Source organism: Anoplophora glabripennis, unplaced genomic scaffold, assembly GCF_000390285.2.
Source record: "Anoplophora glabripennis isolate ALB-LARVAE unplaced genomic scaffold, Agla_2.0 scaffold239, whole genome shotgun sequence".
Taxonomy (NCBI): Eukaryota; Metazoa; Arthropoda; class Insecta; order Coleoptera; family Cerambycidae; genus Anoplophora; species Anoplophora glabripennis.
The window spans coordinates 70,916-89,215 of NW_019416322.1; the positions used below are offsets into that span (position 1 = coordinate 70,916).

Consider the following 18,300-nt stretch of genomic DNA (forward strand, 5'->3'; position numbering starts at 1 on the left):
CAAGCGTAGTCACGCATAAATAAAACGAACATGGAATTCATATAAAAATACAAATAAATAAAAGAACTAACTATAAATACCCATATATTATTATTATTATTCGTGTATGTTAATATTAAACTATATTTATATGTTTCTTTTTATTTATGTTTATTTGATTGTATTAGCTATGTCTCTCGGTTACATAAATACCATACAAACCCATGTACATATGTTTTCAGCCACAAAAATTGAATAATTCCAAATATTTCGAATTTTCACCACCAAGAACGGCGGTGACAACATTTTTAACATTAAGGCGATGTTTCACATTGCATTAGCTTATAACCTTTCCAAATTTTGTTATTGCAACTCTCTCAGTTTCGAAAATACAGTACCCATGTATGTTTTCAGCCACGAAAGAATAATTGAATAATTCTAAATATTTCGAATTTTCATCACCAAGAACGACGGTAACAACATTTTTAACATTAAGACGATAATTCGCATTGTGTTAGCTATGTCCTATCCAAATTTGGTTAGTGCAACTCTCTCGGTTTCGAAAATACATGACCCATGTATGTTTTCAGCCACGAAAATTGAATAATTCCAATTATTTCGAATTTCCACCACCAAGAACGGCGATGACAGAATTTGTAACAACTGTTGAGTAGCCAAGGATCTGTAAAGTTTTTCTTAAAATTTGGGTGAATTTTAGTATAATATGTGCAAAACCCACACACCATCATATCACTTTTTTGCCTACCAGAAAAAAACGATAATATTTATTATAACGTGAAAGTAACCAACTTGTAGGGAATAAAAAAACATTTAAAATGGCGGTTTTTAAAATCCGATACGATAATTTGTTGCTCGGGAAATAGCAAAAAACTGTCAAAATTCGATTATTACTAAATAAGCAATAAGTTTTGCAAAAGTCAACCTACGACTTGATATTGCATAAACAGTTGGCTTTTATAGTCCTTAATACGTGATTAAAATTTCAGACCGATTCATCCAATAGTTTTTGCAAAATTGTAAATGTTTATCCCAGAGGCATTATTTTTGCAATAATTACAAAGATATAATTCTGCGGGTGTCATATGAAAGAGAAAGTCTTCTTTTATTGAAAGAAATTATTTTATTGCAAAAAAATTGTTTTTTACCACTGCAAAAACGTATCACAAAAACACTGTCATTTTTATCTTATAAACAATTAGAATAAATTTGTTGCTATTATATTTAGAGTGATTATTTTTCCATATTCGTAAAGCTGGTATTTTTACACAAATTTAAAAAAAAAAGTTGCTCTAACTTAATTTGGGGCAAAAGTAGACACACTTAGACACTTTTTTTTTAAAATCACAGTTACTTTGTTTATAACAATTGAGACTTCTAATAAGTGCCATTTCGAAGATAAAGAGCTAAGTTTCTATGTGAAATGCTCCAAATAATGACTTCGATACAAGATGACTGTGAGTCAGTGGAGGGGGAACCTACAAATCCACGAGCAAATTGATAGAGCAAGTTATATCTCTGGAACTTGTTGACCGATTTTGATGTTTTTTTTTTTTTAATTTGGGGTACCTTCTTGCGTACATCACAAATATGCATTTTGTTAATAAATAAAAATTTAAATTAATCCAGTAATTTGTTTAAACATTAACAACATTTTTTTTTGCAAAATATCGACATCTTTTGTAATATTTTGTAATGGAACATTATAGGAATGATATTATTTTTTAATAAATTAATATTGAGATTAATTATTTTGTTTAAACTTTTATAAAAAAAAAAAAATCTAAATTATCAACATTTTCGGAGTTATTTTGACGGGAAGTTATAGATATAGGTTCAATTTATTTCTTATTAAAAAATTACCATTTAAATAATTGAACAATTTGTTTAATTTGTTACTATACCTTATACTACTCTTATTTGCACTCAAACATATATTTTATCTACATTAAGTATTTTTAATTATCAACCTGTACAAACATATTGACAGAGTTCATTCAAGTTATCAACTTATATTTGCTTAAGATAAGATAAGCAATCCGTTAGATTTTTTTTGAATAATATTTTTTACAAGCATTGTATGTTACCACGCTGCATACAACAATGTTTATTTTAAGTGTATTTGTTGGTTTCCTGTTTATTGCAGTATATCTTTTAAAGCAAAGTAAACAAGAGGAACCGCGAAAAATATTTGGAATTTATAGCCAGCCTGGCAAATGGTTTCTACTAAAATATTATGCATTTTTACTTCTTTTGTTTGTTAGAAGGCTGAAATATTATATTTTTGGAAAAAGTTTTTTTCATAAAGAAAGTGCGATAGAAAAACTTCAGCCTTTGTCTGGTCATAAATTGGTGAGTGACTTATTTCAATAATTTAGTTGATTTGGGTTCACGTGTTCATTTTTAGGCATTCGATGCAGTGTTTTTTCAAGCTGTCACTCAAAGTGGGATATATTTTTGTGTAGGAACAGAAAGACGACAAGAAGCAAAGGTGAATGGATTAGTGTACTTTCTGGTAAGATTTACATTAAATTTATTTTCGATTTTGAAAAAAATATGAAAGGGTATTTCATTAAAGATTAATAATTTTCTTACAGGAAGTTTAACGATCAACCTTTTCCGTTTTAGTTAGTTTCATTTTAGTGCTATTTAGATATGCAAAAAATAAGAGGTAGTGTAAAATTTTACTTCATGCAACACCAAGAGTGTTCCGTGACAAAGAGGTTGATATATTTGCACTAACCTTTATGGCAAACATTCTCCCAGATATTTAAATGAGTGGTATTTTTTTTTTAAAATTCGTAATCCCCAAATCTTTTAGTCTACAATTAAATAATCTACTAAGATAATACTACTTGAATATGTACTTAAAACGCAAACAAAATCCATATCAATTTCAAACAGAATAAGAATTATGAATCGTTTATTCCTCAGTAAGATGGAAACTAATATTACTGAAAACCTATTTAGTTTTTGGTCATAAAATTATTAGATACATAATTATTACTTACAAAAATAATATTTTAAATCGAAATGTACTTCTGGTAGCGCTGTACTTATTTAATTTGTTGTTTCTTAAAACTAGCTCTATTCCTGAACTAGAAGCTTGGTCGAATTAGCTCTATTTTGTCCACTGTGTCCGGTGCAATTTTTTATAATTTTCTATTTTATTTTATTTTGCATAATTTAATTTATAACTCTTTTAAAAATTGTAATATCTGAATACCAAGACGGTTTTATCAGCAAGAAAGCTTGTATAACCAACCTTGCTTGTTTTACACAAGCAGCATCTGCAGGCAGGCGAAATGAAGTCGATGTTATTTGTACGGATTTACAAAGGCATTTTTTATGTTCTCAGATAATTACGGCTTTTCCTCAATATTGTTATTTCTTTTTAAATCATATTTTTTTATACCTTAGCAATTTGTTGGACATGAAAGAGAACATAAAAGATATGGCAATCGCATTTCATCCCTGGAGAACCTCAAGGTTCTAATTTAGGATCGCTACTACTTTGTATTAATTATTTAACATAGGTAATTATTTCTAAGCTGCTTATGAGGACGGTCGAAAAGTAACGGGTGTTTTTTTTATTAACATGAATCTTTCAAACACTAAGCTAAGGGCTAAGGCTAAGGGAAATAAGCACTCTACGGAAAAAATGTCAATAATCAATAGTTATTAACACCAGGAGGTAAGTTTTGCGCCCGAGCGGAGCGAGGGCTGGCAATTGAGTTAGAGACTGGTAAATTATACTCAACTTAATAAGTAATTTATTTTTATACTACGGAAAAATATAACAAGTCAAAATGTCACTTTTTTCCTCTGCTCATCATTATTTTTAATTTAAATATTATAAGATATTACCAAAGAAAAACATAGCAAAGTGTTCTGCTAGGTATTTCCATACTTTTATATTCACTAATAGGGCCATCTTCAAACCGTTAGCCGACATTACTAAGTTCTTCCACATTAAATATAATATATACAGGGTCGGAAAGTCCCCATGGTTCATCGGCCGTTACGTGAGAGCGATAAAGTAAGTCATAGAAATCCGTGCGATAGAGAATGATGGCTATAATGAAAGCGTCTAATAGTCACCGCCCATTTCGCCTTTCCACAAATAAGAAGTGGATCTTATTCATCAAATATTATTTGATGGAGAAGTCAAGAACTCTAAAGTCACCGGCGAGTTTGTGGAGTGAATAATTAAGTCAACTATTTTCATAGAGGAGAACGTGAGTATATCAAAATACCCTAAGCTGAAAGAATTTTTGAAACGTAAGAATGACGGCTATATACCTAAGAAGTGTTTACAAGAGAACAAGTAAAAATTCAATACACATTTTTATAAGTGGGCAAGGATTTATTTGTCTGAAAAATATTGTAGGAAAAACCAAAGTCAACTTAAACTTACATAAAACTAAAGACTGGGAGAACAGACAAGAGATAAGAAGGGTTAATGTTCAGTGTTTCCCCCTCTTGCTAAGCTGACATCGACGATTTTATATCATTTTCTAGAAAGCACGATGTAATTAACTTTCCTTATGAAATTGATACCTTCAAATTAAGCAGATGTGAAATAGAAGACTTGAGCGTAGTATTGATTCCATGCTCTCTTTGTAACCCACGTAGAAAGAAACTGTAGCTTCTGTCAACAGAATGTCGGGGAATTTATTTTGAGAAATAGCAGAAATCTTACAAATATTAATTCATTTGTGGTACTTTTTATTAGTTTTGTATCCTCAAAATTCTGGAGTTACATTGTTTTAAGTTATTTAGAATTATATATTTATGTACACAGAGAAACTTTCTTAAATGTATTAAGCTTACAAGGATAGGATCATTTCTTTACAATTTAGTAAATAATTTTATAAAATGTTTATATTTGCATGAGATAATTGTGTCCTATTTCCAAGATTGGGTTCAAGACATTCTAAATTATTTCTTCAGATTTGGAAAGAACAAATGTATCTATTTACTGCTTGCTTACAATTTTAATGATTGCACAGACAGACAAAATTTTAAACCAGAAATCGGTCTGTACTTTTCCGGGGCCTTCTGACGAGCTGAATCCTGGATCACGACTGCTTCATCATCAGGCTTTCGAGATATTCGAACTTAAAAGTGCGAAGAACACAATTTTTCGTTACATTTGAGGTTATGTTACATCATAAGGTAATGTTTCCTGCAAAATTTGTTATTGCATCTGAAACTACTACTCTTTCCATTCAAAATCCTTTTTGTATCGTTCGAATATCTTTCCTCTTTGAGAAATAGTCTATCCGATTTGATTAATATTCGTCGATATTCGGAAATGGAGAGACTCAGACTCGAGAGATCAGACAACTCAAGAGACAAACTCATGATACATCAGAGATCAAACTCAAAAAAATTGATAATACGAACACATCAATTCCCATTGTTAAGGTTTTTGGGGTCCCTGAAACGAAAAAATGCTGGAATTTAGAAATGAGAAAATAAAAATTGTTGAATACCATACAAAGTTTCTAGAAGAAAATATAAATTATAAATTTTATCATGTTTTTGATAAAAAAATCATAAATTATATTTTTTGGCCATTATCACTAATTTATTAGTCTAATATAACATTTTCTGTTATTGGGTGTAATTCCTTAAGGCTCATTTTATGGATGTAAGACATCTGGAAGATTTGAATTGTACATTGTGTTACGTTTCCAGCGTTTTCTCCATCTATTCCAGTCTTGTACTTTATATAATTCAACGAAAAGTTGTAAACCGGGATTTTCTAATTCAAGCGAAAGCCTATTCGGCTTTATTGCACGAATAACTACTGTACTCGTTTACGTACTGGAAAATGAAACTTCAGAAACTCGCATTTTCTGTAAGACTCGTGAATATATACCTACAGGGTATCTCACAGTGAACACCCATTGGATTTTAAATGTAGAAAAAGTGCAAAATGATGATTTTGGGTTTCTTCAAGTAAAAAAATGACATGTCCCTGCTGGGGCGGGAAACTTGTGCATATTTGACTGGTCACAACAATGTTGGTATGAAGAATGAAGTAAGCAAATTTGCGGATATTTCAAAATCATTACTGTTACCTTGGGACTACGATCGAGATTTATTAGATTAAGTAGCCCTATTTTCTGTGTAGATATTTTCCATGGGACAGTGGAGATAAAACATTAAAAAACCTAGAGCTTAATGGAGGACATTTAAATCTAGGATCTGTTAACGTTGAAAAGAATCATTACAAGATACATTTTGATGGATTTTGGGACCTTGGGGTCCATGGGGTTTTGAACAAGGTGAATGTTACTGGCATTTGGGAGATACATTTCCAGAAATCAGCAGTGCTAGACTGAAGATTTAGTATTGAAAATGAATGAAACTGAGAAGCATAGCAAAGCTTCAAAAATAGAACATAAAACTTTTAGAGTAATCACAAAAGTCACAATCATAAAAACCTAATCGCGGAGAACCTAATGGTGGAGAATTTCAGAGAACTTGGATTATGTGGATTTCTTCCCCAATAACTTTAGTGACTAAACGAAGAGCAAGGTTAATGGTTTTATCAAGATTTAAAGAAAATGGAAAAGGTACCAGGGTAAGTGGGATGTAAATATGATGGAGAATTAGTGTTGGATGTTGACAAGACCCACTACATAGATTCTTTGAAGACAAAAAGTTCGCTACAAAAGAAATTGAATGTGAATATGTACTTTTCAAAAATGATGGATATTGTTGCCAAACATATTTGTGTCAGAGGATTCTAAATTATGGGGGGTAGGTTTATGGAATCCAGTTTACGGACCAGCCCCTTCCATGACGTTATAATCCTTAATTATATTTGCAAATAACCCATTTTTTGAGGATTTGGGGTCATTTTCTCGAAAGTAGTACATGCTGTCGCCAAATTGACTTCAGATTCGCGTGCAGCGTATTAGAAAAAATAACAGTAACAGAGTCTGATCAAAAGAACAGAGGTACCACGATTTTTGTTTTGTGTGCCTGTGTCATTTTTTTGTAGCTTCCAAAGCGACATATTTATTATTTTCAGAAAGCACTATTTTTATATAGTTTAAACTTTCACTTCAAAAAGCTCATACGTATCACTATTAATGACATTTTTAATAAGGTATTTTAGTTTTTCAAACCAACAAAACGTATTTATCCAGAACGATTTATGTGGGCGATGATAATAGCAAAAATAAATAATGTAGAATTTTCTTTATATTCGGGTGTCCCAAAAGTAACGCGGCATTTTCCTTCCGAAGATTAGACAGCATTGTACAGGATCGCATATTGTAGTAAACAAGTTGCGGTTAGACAAAATGGACAAGTACGGAGAGTATGTAGCTGAGACTGTGCGCAATTTACGTGGTAGAAGGAAGGCCCCGAATGAAACAACCATGATGAGAAGATAAGTTGACAGATTTGAACAAACAGGATCGGTTGCAAACAATAGAAAACCAGGACGGCCTCAATTCAACCGAAAATATTGCTACGGTGAGGATAGTGTGGTGGAAATTTGGTTAATAAAAAGTTTTCATTATTGGCGACCTTACAAGATGCCAGATTATTAAGATGTCCCTTAAAAATAATAGTAGTAATAATAGTGGTATTTACATTTCAACACTAAACAGTTTTTTAATACTTTTCCTCCCCGATGTGTCAAATTAAATGTTAGGCAATAAAGGAAAGATAGAAGACGACGACTGAAATAATTGTAGCTACAGCTCCAATTCAATAAAGCTCCAATTGTGCCTGAAACGGTCAGTGCTCGATAATGTAAATCTAGGATGCAGTTGCCCGAGTCCAGGCAAACTTTTTTTATTAATTCGTAACAGAACCTGTCGCTAAAGCTTGGTTAAACATTTTAGTCAGACCTTGAAACACTATTAGTTTACATTAACAACTTGAACAGTCGTTCAATCAGTTCAGTCGAATATTGAGGGACTAATAAAATATGTTCTCGAGAATTTGTTAATAAAATATCTTTTAATGAGTTGGAGGCGGTAATTATAATATAGCCCTATAAAGTCTGTTGTTAAGTTGGTCTAATAAAAATGCTGTTTTTGACATAACATGCAGAAAATTTGTTTATGTTCTAGCAAAATAATTTTTTTCAATCTATACAGGGTGTTAGAAGTTTGACTGCCTTAATTTTAACTTGGTAAAATTAACAGTTCAGGAAATATTTGTGATTTTTATCACAGTACACATCGAGCGGCGTCTCCACCATTTTCTGTTTTTCATTTTTAATTGAAAACAAAAAATGAAGTATAGGTACTATTTACCGATGAATCTTCACAAGAAATGGCATTCTTAACTCCCATAACTTACATTTATGGGATGAAGAGAATCCGGACGGTGCTGTGATAACAAAAGACCAGCACTGATTCATAATAATTAATGTATGGGCAAGAATAGTGGGTAATAATTTAATAGGTCCTTAAGTTTTTGATGAACGTCTGAATGGACATAGATATTTGGAGTTTCTGCAAATCAAGTACCGGGACATCCTGTATAGGGTGGAAATTCAACACCTTTGGGGGTTTCACGGGCTCTATTTTTGAGAAGAATTGAATCATGAAAACTACATCTCGATATCTTGATTCATTTAAGAGATAGAAAGCGTTCTTTTTATTTCATCGTTTTCTGTGATGTCGAATAATTTTTTTGCCATGCCAAATGACGTATGTTATATTTTTCCACAACTTTTTATTTTTCAGTTCAAATTCATACTCATTATACTTGTTTTAAGGTTACAAATTGTTTTTAGATACCAGAATACGGTCTGTTATTGAGTGAAAAGCTTCCTAAAACAACATTAAATGCAGATCCAGCCCCCCTTCTTTCAAATAAGGAATATGCAGCTGAAGGAATTTGTATCACACCAGTGGTTCCAATGAAACTGTGGAGGATATCGTTTAAAGGAAAGATGAGGTCAGTGCATTTTCATTTACATGCAATAAAGCATTTTTCGTATCTTTAATGTAATTTTAGTTAACGTAGTTGGTCTCATCTTCTATAATATCAGAAGTAATTCGTGGATCACAATGTAGGTATTCCACAGATTAAAAAAATATAATTTTATGTGACGTAGCAATCATATTTGTCGAGTCAGCCGAAAAAAATTAATCATTATCATTTCGTACTCATAAGTACTCCTTTCAAGTATCTGAAACAACCATCGTATGAATATAAATAAGCTATATGAAGTACACATCTTATAAAAAATATATTTTCTCTTTTATTTAAAAAAATATTCTTCGTACAAATACCTAGACTAGATGGATTCAAATAGCTGTTTTTGGATATTAATTATCCTATTTTCACACGGCAAATAATTGAGTTTCGTAACGGTTTGTCATTGTTAATTGTAAACGAATCATTAAAACTGAAGCTTTAGGGATTTTTCAAATGATAGATAGGATTTGTTACTTTGAAAACAGCTACCACTCCTTACAAATTGCTTCTAAATGTAATATATCACTAAAATATTTTCGAAGTGAAGCATTTGGTATGAAAAGTTATAAATTATTCTGGTCATTTTATTATAAAATTTTCTTTTCCATTTCTCAACTGATATTTACTCATTAATTTTACAAATTAATTAACTGATGTAATTTAAAGTCTAGAATTTTATTGTATTTTTGTTAACAGGCGTCTAGATGCTCCAGATAAACTTGTAAATGTGGACTTTCAAGCAGAATGGCGTAGCAATTTGCCCTGGTTCCTTGCCGAGGTCGACGTTCCCATTAAAATATTAGCTAGAACTATAGCGAGGGAACCGTGGACAGAAGAATTATTCCAGTCTTTGAAAGAGTAAGTTCAATATTGATTCACGAGAATAATTGATACTGATGTATTTTCTAAGGACATAAAAGAGGTCTAATACAGAGTAAAACAGTGACAAAATTTAAGAAGGGATTCTTTATAAGGGTTTTATGATCCTTCAGAGGTTAGGAGAGATTTCAACTGTCAAAAATAAATATTGCTAACATAATAAATTAAACATATTATTCGACGCAAGTAAACAATATGAGATTAGTCAAAAGTACGTACAGGTGATGAAACGACTATAAAGAAAAGTTTGTAATAACATTATTACTAATACAGCTATATACAGGGTGTGGCATGTATAATCTATAAAAACTACAGCTTCCTAACGATATTTGTCTTATACGAACAGTTTTTAATTTTTGCGTTTTTTCTTTCGTAAATTAAAGTTCAATTATGGATCAAAATATTTTCTCTGGAACGGTCCTGTCCGTGTGCTGTACGATGAGTTACGTGCTGTAGACCAGCCGCGTAAACAAATCGTCGTTGAAAGACAGAAAACTTCTCAATTTTTGGGAAATTTTTCAATGCAATGTCCAATAATTCAGCCAACCGGTTCTCCAAAAAGTCAGCATATGTTGGTCCATTTAGTCGTCCTTCAAAGAAATTGGGACCCACAAGTACATCGCCTACTATGCCAACCCAAACATTTACCCATTTACATTTATTGAGTTCCCCTAACCGCATGAGGATTTTCATTGGCCCATATGTGTATATTATGGAAATTCACTTCATCACGGGTAAGTGTCGCCTCATCTGTTACACAAACATAAGCAGGAAAGTCTACTTGATTGTCACATTGCCGTAAAAACCAAACGCATTCGTTGATCACAATCCGGGGTTAAAATCTGTTGAACTGGTTGCAGATGATAGGGGTGCAACAGTTGGCGCCTTAAGATGCGATGTACGGTACGAGATGAGATTCCTACTTGATATGCGAGTCGTCGAGTACTAATTGTGGGGTCTTCGTTAGGATTTTCCAACACTGCATCTTCAACATTAAGGTTCACTTGCTGACCACGTCCGTCTCGTATCTCGCAGCCGCTGAACGCACTGTATGATTGTATTTGCACATGGCGGGTGACGTTGTGGCCATCGTTCCCGGTATTACCTAGTCGCCGCGAGCGCATTTTCTCCGGTTGCACTAACACCATATCTATACGTTCGGAAGTCGTAAATGCATTGTTTTCTCGGTTTCTATGATTTTTTACATATGTGTCTTTGAAAACCTCTTCCACCAGAGAACTACCAAGTAAATACTAAATAGGCCTTCTTCTCTATTAACGTTTAATAATAATTAGTTTCGCACTGAAGCAGTTTTTTTAGACGCAGAATAATTGAAACAAATTAATTTATACTAAAGTTTTGTCAAGATAATTAAAATTTAAAACTGTTTCTTGTTCCAGAGCACATCAAACTCATTATGAACAAATGGGCTATTTAACTGGAAAATTGCAAATTGATGACAAAGTGATAACACTAACGGAAATGGATGCATTTCGGGACCATAGCTACGGTGAGCAAGTCGTTTTTTTTTTAAATTACGTGTGATGTAGGTAGTCGAAATTAATATATTTTCATTTATATTGGGTTTTACATATACTCACCAACATAATTACTACCTATAATATGAAAACACATCTGTTTAGAGTGGAGTGAATGAGTAACCCTTTACATGACGATAAACTCAAGTTACTTAGGTAGGGTAAGATTTGCAACTAATAACCACGTGAAGCATAGCTTGACGTGTGGTGCGGCTTTTAGCATATTTGTACTCGCGCTAGCCGATTCCGCATTATGACGTCAGAGAGAGGTTTGCGTGTTCAGACGAATATTGACACATTTGGGTTTTTCCATATAACTAATTTTTGGATTTTTGTAAAACTTCGCAATTTTGATTATATGGTAAGGCTATGTTTAATCATTTTGTGACGTTTAATCAAAATTTAACTTTTTTGTGAACATCCAATCTGCCTTCGTGTCAGAGATGACCTACTACTACTACTCTTTTTTCTCTTCTTTTTTTTTATTATGGATTATAACCATACCAGAACGGTAAGGCGATACAAACTTCAACTCTTGTATCGAGGTCCTACATTCGGTTGTTCTTGTTTCTGGCCGTGTATAATATATTTAGTCCATGTCTCCGCAGTTATGGCTTCCTGTAGATAATTTTCCATCTTCTAATATAAAGGTAGTGTTATTTTTTGCCATATAAGTTTTTATATCCACCTGGATTACTTCAATAGGACTTAGCTTAGATTAAGAGCTTGCAAACTTGTGGTTTGATTCATTGACTTGTATTTTCGAATTCTCCGATAGATTAATTAAGAGTAGAAAGGTCTCAGTGGTAAACAAGAATGATGCTGTCTGCAGTACGTTTCATTATACTTTTATGAAACTTCAAGAACCTTAAAGGCATTTTAGATAAACGCATGGATAAATTGATCTAATTGTAAAGTCTTTCCGAAGTCAGTTGAACATGCATAAAAACGCCTAGTAATAAAATATAATGAGTTTCATAGGCGTCCCTAAAAAAGTTTTCTGCGAAAAGTAAAAAATTATAATAATTTGTATATAATGTGCAGAAAATTTCTATTATATGTTCATTTTGCCAACAACATATTTTAATTATTTATGTCCTCAAACAATTTTATTATATTGATGGTAAATTTCGTTTTGTTCGGTTTCAAAAGGTCTCCAAAATGCCATGTATATAGTATAATAATATTAGTAAACAAAATATCCCTCTTATTTCTCCTTTTCGCATTGTAATATCATTGATTAATAGAAGATGCCTATAATAAATTAAGATTACTTGAATCACACCAAATTCCTCATTGCTGCACTGCACTGCTAGGCCATTTGTGGACAACTGAATTTATGGCCAGGTTGCCCAGTGCGGCTGTGTTTGTGCCGCGTTTGCCCGCGCACTCATTCTTCAACTGGGCGATTAGACCTGTATATGGGTATGGCTAAATAAATATGGGAACAAGTTTTTCAAATATTTCAATGTCGAGTTGCTGCTTCAGCGACCGAACCTGGTACATACTGCCAACCTCTTGGTTCTTCAGTTGAGATCGGAGAGAGTTATAACATCTGCGGAAGATCTGCATTGATGTTGATTTAAGTTACAATATTCTAAAAAAGTTTATCGAAATTTTAAGTCGTTGAAATATCGATTTTATAGAGGAACAGCTTCCAGAGCAGGCGTCCTTAAACACCTGCGATTTAAATTATGTTCAACGTTATAAATATTAAGTTCTCATTTCATTGTGACAATGTAAAGCTTAAGTTCTGAAGAAAATTAGTAATTGTATACTTCAAAAACGTTAAAGGAACAATTTTAACTTCAGGCAGTATTTTGATTTATATTTTTCAATTTGAATTTGATATGGAACCTTAAAGCACGATTATGTCGCGTATATAAAGTAATATATTTTTTACGTAGTAACTCATTCAATTTAATGCTCGGTGTAAAATTATTTCTGCTTGTAAAAAAGTTTATATTTGTTATTATTCTAATGAGTCATCAGTAAGCTTAGTGCACTTGTAGAGTCAAACAGAGCTGGCGCGAGGGTCGGTGGCCTTCACAGCTGACTCGCGTTTTGAACTGTTAAGTTATTTACGTAACTTTGCAGCAGTTGGTGTCGCGTCGATACTTTTCGTTTTTACGTCTGCTGTAAATTGTATTCGACGTGTATTTAAATAACTATTTATAAATAGTAACATAATTTAAATTAACAACTATTAGTTAACTTTTGCAACAGGCGTTCTTTGAGTTTCAAGTCTTATTCTTTGTCCCACTGAACTTCTAAGTCCATTGTTTATTGACTGGTATTGCATAACACTAAGGAAGTTTTATTATTGTTCATGTAAAACATACTAAAACTACATTTTTATGTTTCCTGTGTTTCATAACTATATCATATTAAAGAGGGGGAAATAGACAATGAAAACTAATATAATGTTTTTGTAACAAAGTACGGTGCATTTATCTAGGTACATATTTAACATAAATGTCGTACTAGGCTTTTGCGGTCTATCCAATTGTTACGAAAATACTATTCTAGCAATTTTCTCACAATTGGGACATTCCATTATGCATTATGAATATGAGCGTCGTTTAAATGTAAATACAAATTCTATTTTCCTTATAATGGTTGAATGTGCATGGCGTATATGAGGAAGGTATCAATTATACTCATTTAATAATCCACAAAATGCAATGGTATCTCCTTTACAGTCTATTATGTGAATTTTCTTATTGTTACTATCCAGTACGGTGCGTTCATGATGAAAGGAACAAATTCGTTTAAAATTCAAGTAATTATTTTGTGGAAAAACGCTCGATTAGTATTTTTAGTTGCGGATTTTTTGACATAAGAAAATTGTTAGAGGGTATCTCAAGAAGAACATAATATCATTGATTTTTATTTCCAATGGAACACCCTATATATTATGCCATTTTTGAATTGTGCGGTAAATTCTGGACACTTTTTGTGTAACATACCATATCTCTAAAATCAGCGGTTTTCGTAATAATGACGTTTGAAAATTCATATTTTGTAATACACACAAGTAATTAAATAAAATTGAACCACCTTGAAAATTTTTTTTAAAAGCCAACAAAAACAACCTGGTATGCCAAATTTTATCTTAAACAAAACAATTTTCTTCGTATTAATCGTTTTTCATTCCTTGACTCCTAGACCATTTTGATGTAGTATTTTGTAACAATAAAAACCAAACTGTCACCGACGTTTCTTGGACTTTATTTTTGTGGAGAAAATTTAAATGGAGAACGCTACTTAGACTTTCTTCAGGTTGAACTCATCCTCGCTTTAGCTGTTGTGTTTCCTAATCCACAAGATCCTCATAGTGACATATGGTACCAACACGTTGGGGCGCCTCCTCATTTTGCAAATGCTGTTCGACAATTTCTTGACTTAACTTTACCTTATAAATGGATTGAACGCATAGGTCCTATTGAGTGGCCACCAAGGTCACCGGATTTAACCCCTTTAGATTTTTTCCTATGGGGTTATTTGAAATTTAAAGTTTATGTCAATAGACCAAATAATCTTGATGGCCTGAAACAGAGAATATGCCAGGAAATAAGACTTATTCCAGCAGAGGTAACTGAAAATGTTCAACGGGAAATAATCCTTCGACTACAAAAATATATTGAGGTAAACGGACAAAACATTGAACATTTATTATAAATCAGTTGTTATTTAAATAATGTTTTATGATTTTTTTTCCATTTACCACATTTCAGACGTCATTATTACGAAAACCGCTGATTTTAGAGATATGGTATGTTATACAAAAAGTGTTCAGAATTTACCGTACAATTCAAAAATATACAGGGTGTTCCATTAAAAAATCAATGATGACTGCATATGTTCTTCTTGAGACACCCTTCTTATGTCAAAAAATCCGCAAATAAAAATACTAATCGACGTGCCCGAGCGTTTCTCTACAGAATAATTACCTGAATTTTAAACGAATTTGTTCCTTTCATCGGTGCTTAAGGTGGTTATGAATGAATTATCCGATTTCAACAAACGTTTTCTCGGTGATTTTGAGAATATAGAAAAATGAAAAGAAAATCTTAAGTGATATATCAAGTGGATTTTAATCCGAGTTAAATCCAAAAATCCTTATTAACATCTGTTGTGTTGGCATTTGTTGCACGATAATGTACGCCATCTCATCGATTGATATTTGTGACCGCTTTTTTTACTATAAATCTGCTCTGTTTTTTTTTCTGAGTAATGTTAAAATTGCGGTAAAAACTTAAGCCATCCTCTTGTCACCCTATTCTGTTTTCAAACAGATCCATATACCCAACCTTTTTGCTAAATCGTAAATCTCTGTTTCTCTGACATTTCACGTCACTCTGCTTTCAACAAAAATACTAATACCTCTGTACCCTTTTCATAACGATTAAGTCGTCTTCGTAAGAAAAAACTTAAAGGTTGTCTGTTTTATTAAATAATCCATGATATTTTTGCTAGTACGCTAAAGGTTGCAGGTACCCTGCTTGCCGTATACTTATTAATTATATTTTCTCACGTCTCCAGAGGAACGTTATTGCATTAGTGTTACCACGATAATGAAATTATATCGTTTTTACGATAAATTTACGTCACTCTTGTCTGTTCAGAAAAGCAATAGCAGCAGATTACGTTATATAGGGAGTGCAAAAAGTCAAAGGAAACAAAAATCTGCTACGACTAAAGTGGGGAGTAAATGTTGCATTCATAAATGCACGCTCCTGACTAGAGGAGGTGTGCTAGTAACAAATCAAAGCTGCAGTTCCATTCCGTTGTCGGTACTTTGATTTCATTCAGCCGTTTTCTCTGTCCTTGGATGGAGAAGCGGTGATCAGGGCCGTATTAACAGTGTTTTATTTGTGCAAGTAGTATATTAAAATTAATAATCGTGATAAACATATAATGTTTTAAAAAATATTAAAATTATTAATTAACACAGAGCTAGTGAATTGTGGAGGACCTCTGCAGACTGGAATCGACACGCGATCATACGATTTCCGCTTATCTGAATTTGCTGATTTACGTATGCGATTTAGGAAATAGGTTTATATCATGATTGAACATTATTTTGACTTGTTCTATCGATTCCTGAAGTTATGCAGATTAAACCTGAATCACTCTGTATATTTTTTAAGCGAATTGTTTCAAATTCTGAACATTTAATAATTTTCTGAGAACCGATGGAATATATGAATTACCATTGGAAATAATCTGAAGGCGTCAGTCTTGTAACCACTTAGGAACACCGACACCACTTCGTAGCTACTCGAAGAACTGTCACCGTCGATTAGATGTTGGAGGGCTATATTGTTGTATGTTTCAAAAATATTTAGAGTACCAAATTGTTATCTCTTCAGGTGTTTGGTTGTAGCCTGGAGACCATCATTATTTAACTTTTGTAAACACTTCTCTTTATGGTTATGTTTGGTAAAAAGTAAACTACTAGGATAGAGGACCGCACAAGAGAACGCCTCTGTGAACGGAACAGAACTAAAAGCCCGGAAAGCAAAGGGATCATGCAATTGATGAGAGAACCATAGCCGAGTGGCTTTTATTATTGTAATAATTGTTTTCATGGAAAAATAATGAACAGGTTGCTAGAGCTGACAGTGGCCGAAAGTTAGTTCCTGTTTTCTAACTCGTATAACTGTTCCCATACTTTCGAACTTGTAATAGTATCACGTCACTCGTTTATTACTTCGATGGGGACTGGACTGGTATTTTTACCATTTATTTTGGATAACTATTTATTATTTCGTACTTGCAGTAAATACTTGGTATCGCTAGTACAATTCGATGCTAGTTGGGCTTGTATAACTTCATTTGATAATATTGAAAACAAAAATTGTATTGTTTGAATTAACTTAATATCTTTAAAATAGAGTTAAAAATTCTTAGTTTGTTTTAAAAATAGTATAACTTTTAAATTAACTTGATATTGTTTTTCTTGAAAATTTTAGCCGAAGCATTTAGAAATCAACTAACTTTTAAATTAATATAAGAAGTTTGTTATTATCCTTTATCGAGCAATATTCAATACTGATATATCACTTAATTAGATGGAGTTTCAAAATGTTTCTCTTATTGCAGGTTACAAAAGGGACTGGTCCTTGATGCACCGGTATATTTTCCACATGTTTTACCTCGTAGATAAAACGAAGATATCAGTCGGAGTTATTTGTCAGCCTTCCACGTGTACCTATTTAGAAGTGGGTTTCATAGTTCACCCTAATGGCAAGATGGAGGCAATCGATAGTTGCGACTTATTACTGTATCAACATGGAGAGAACGGTATTCTAAATAAAGAACTATGTTTTACATTCGTCGCTAATGGCACTACTTACGAAGTAAAGGTTAATTACGAGCACGATGTCGTGCATTATGTAGGAAACGATATTGAGGCCAAGATGAACGAAAGGTTCCTTGTTTGCGAGGTAAATGGAATACCTGGACGAGGTCTGTCAGAGTGGCATTATAACAACGTTAAACAAAATTAATGAGTTATGCATTAAATTGATGTAGGTCTCGAGCCTCATTTCTTGTGATCTAATTGTCCCTAATGGAGCTTTGAGCCTTAAGTTATTTTTGCAGAAGGGAAGGACAACCTGTTTCCAAATGTTCCGATAAATTAAAAAATTGTGTCCCTTTTTGTTTTCCTTTTCTCAATTAAAAGGCATTATAAAATATCTAATCATTCATTTGCGTCGATTAGGATTTTTACTGGAATTATTCTAAATTCGTACCTTAATAAAATTGTATTTCAGGCTGAGAAAATTTAAGATATTTTTAATGCAGGGAAGTAACAAATTCGTTTAAATATTTTGTGGAGAAACGCTCGGACACGTTGATTATACCAACAACATACCCCGCCAAGCATTGCTCTGCACTGCACTGGCAAAGTGCCATA

At 32.6% G+C, this 18,300-nt stretch overlaps 1 protein-coding gene across 1 annotated transcript; it reads left to right on the top strand.

Annotated features, from left to right (window-relative positions):
• Positions 1-2,078: 2,078 nt before the first annotated feature.
• Positions 2,079-18,079, top strand: LOC108911146. Its single transcript, XM_018715992.1, has 6 exons — positions 2,079-2,349; positions 2,405-2,512; positions 8,771-8,934; positions 9,655-9,816; positions 11,238-11,347; positions 17,484-18,079. Exons 1-6 carry the CDS (start codon positions 2,101-2,103, stop codon positions 17,888-17,890), a joined length of 1,200 nt encoding a protein of 399 aa, XP_018571508.1. The 5' UTR covers positions 2,079-2,100; the 3' UTR covers positions 17,891-18,079.
• Positions 18,080-18,300: the final 221 nt, after the last annotated feature.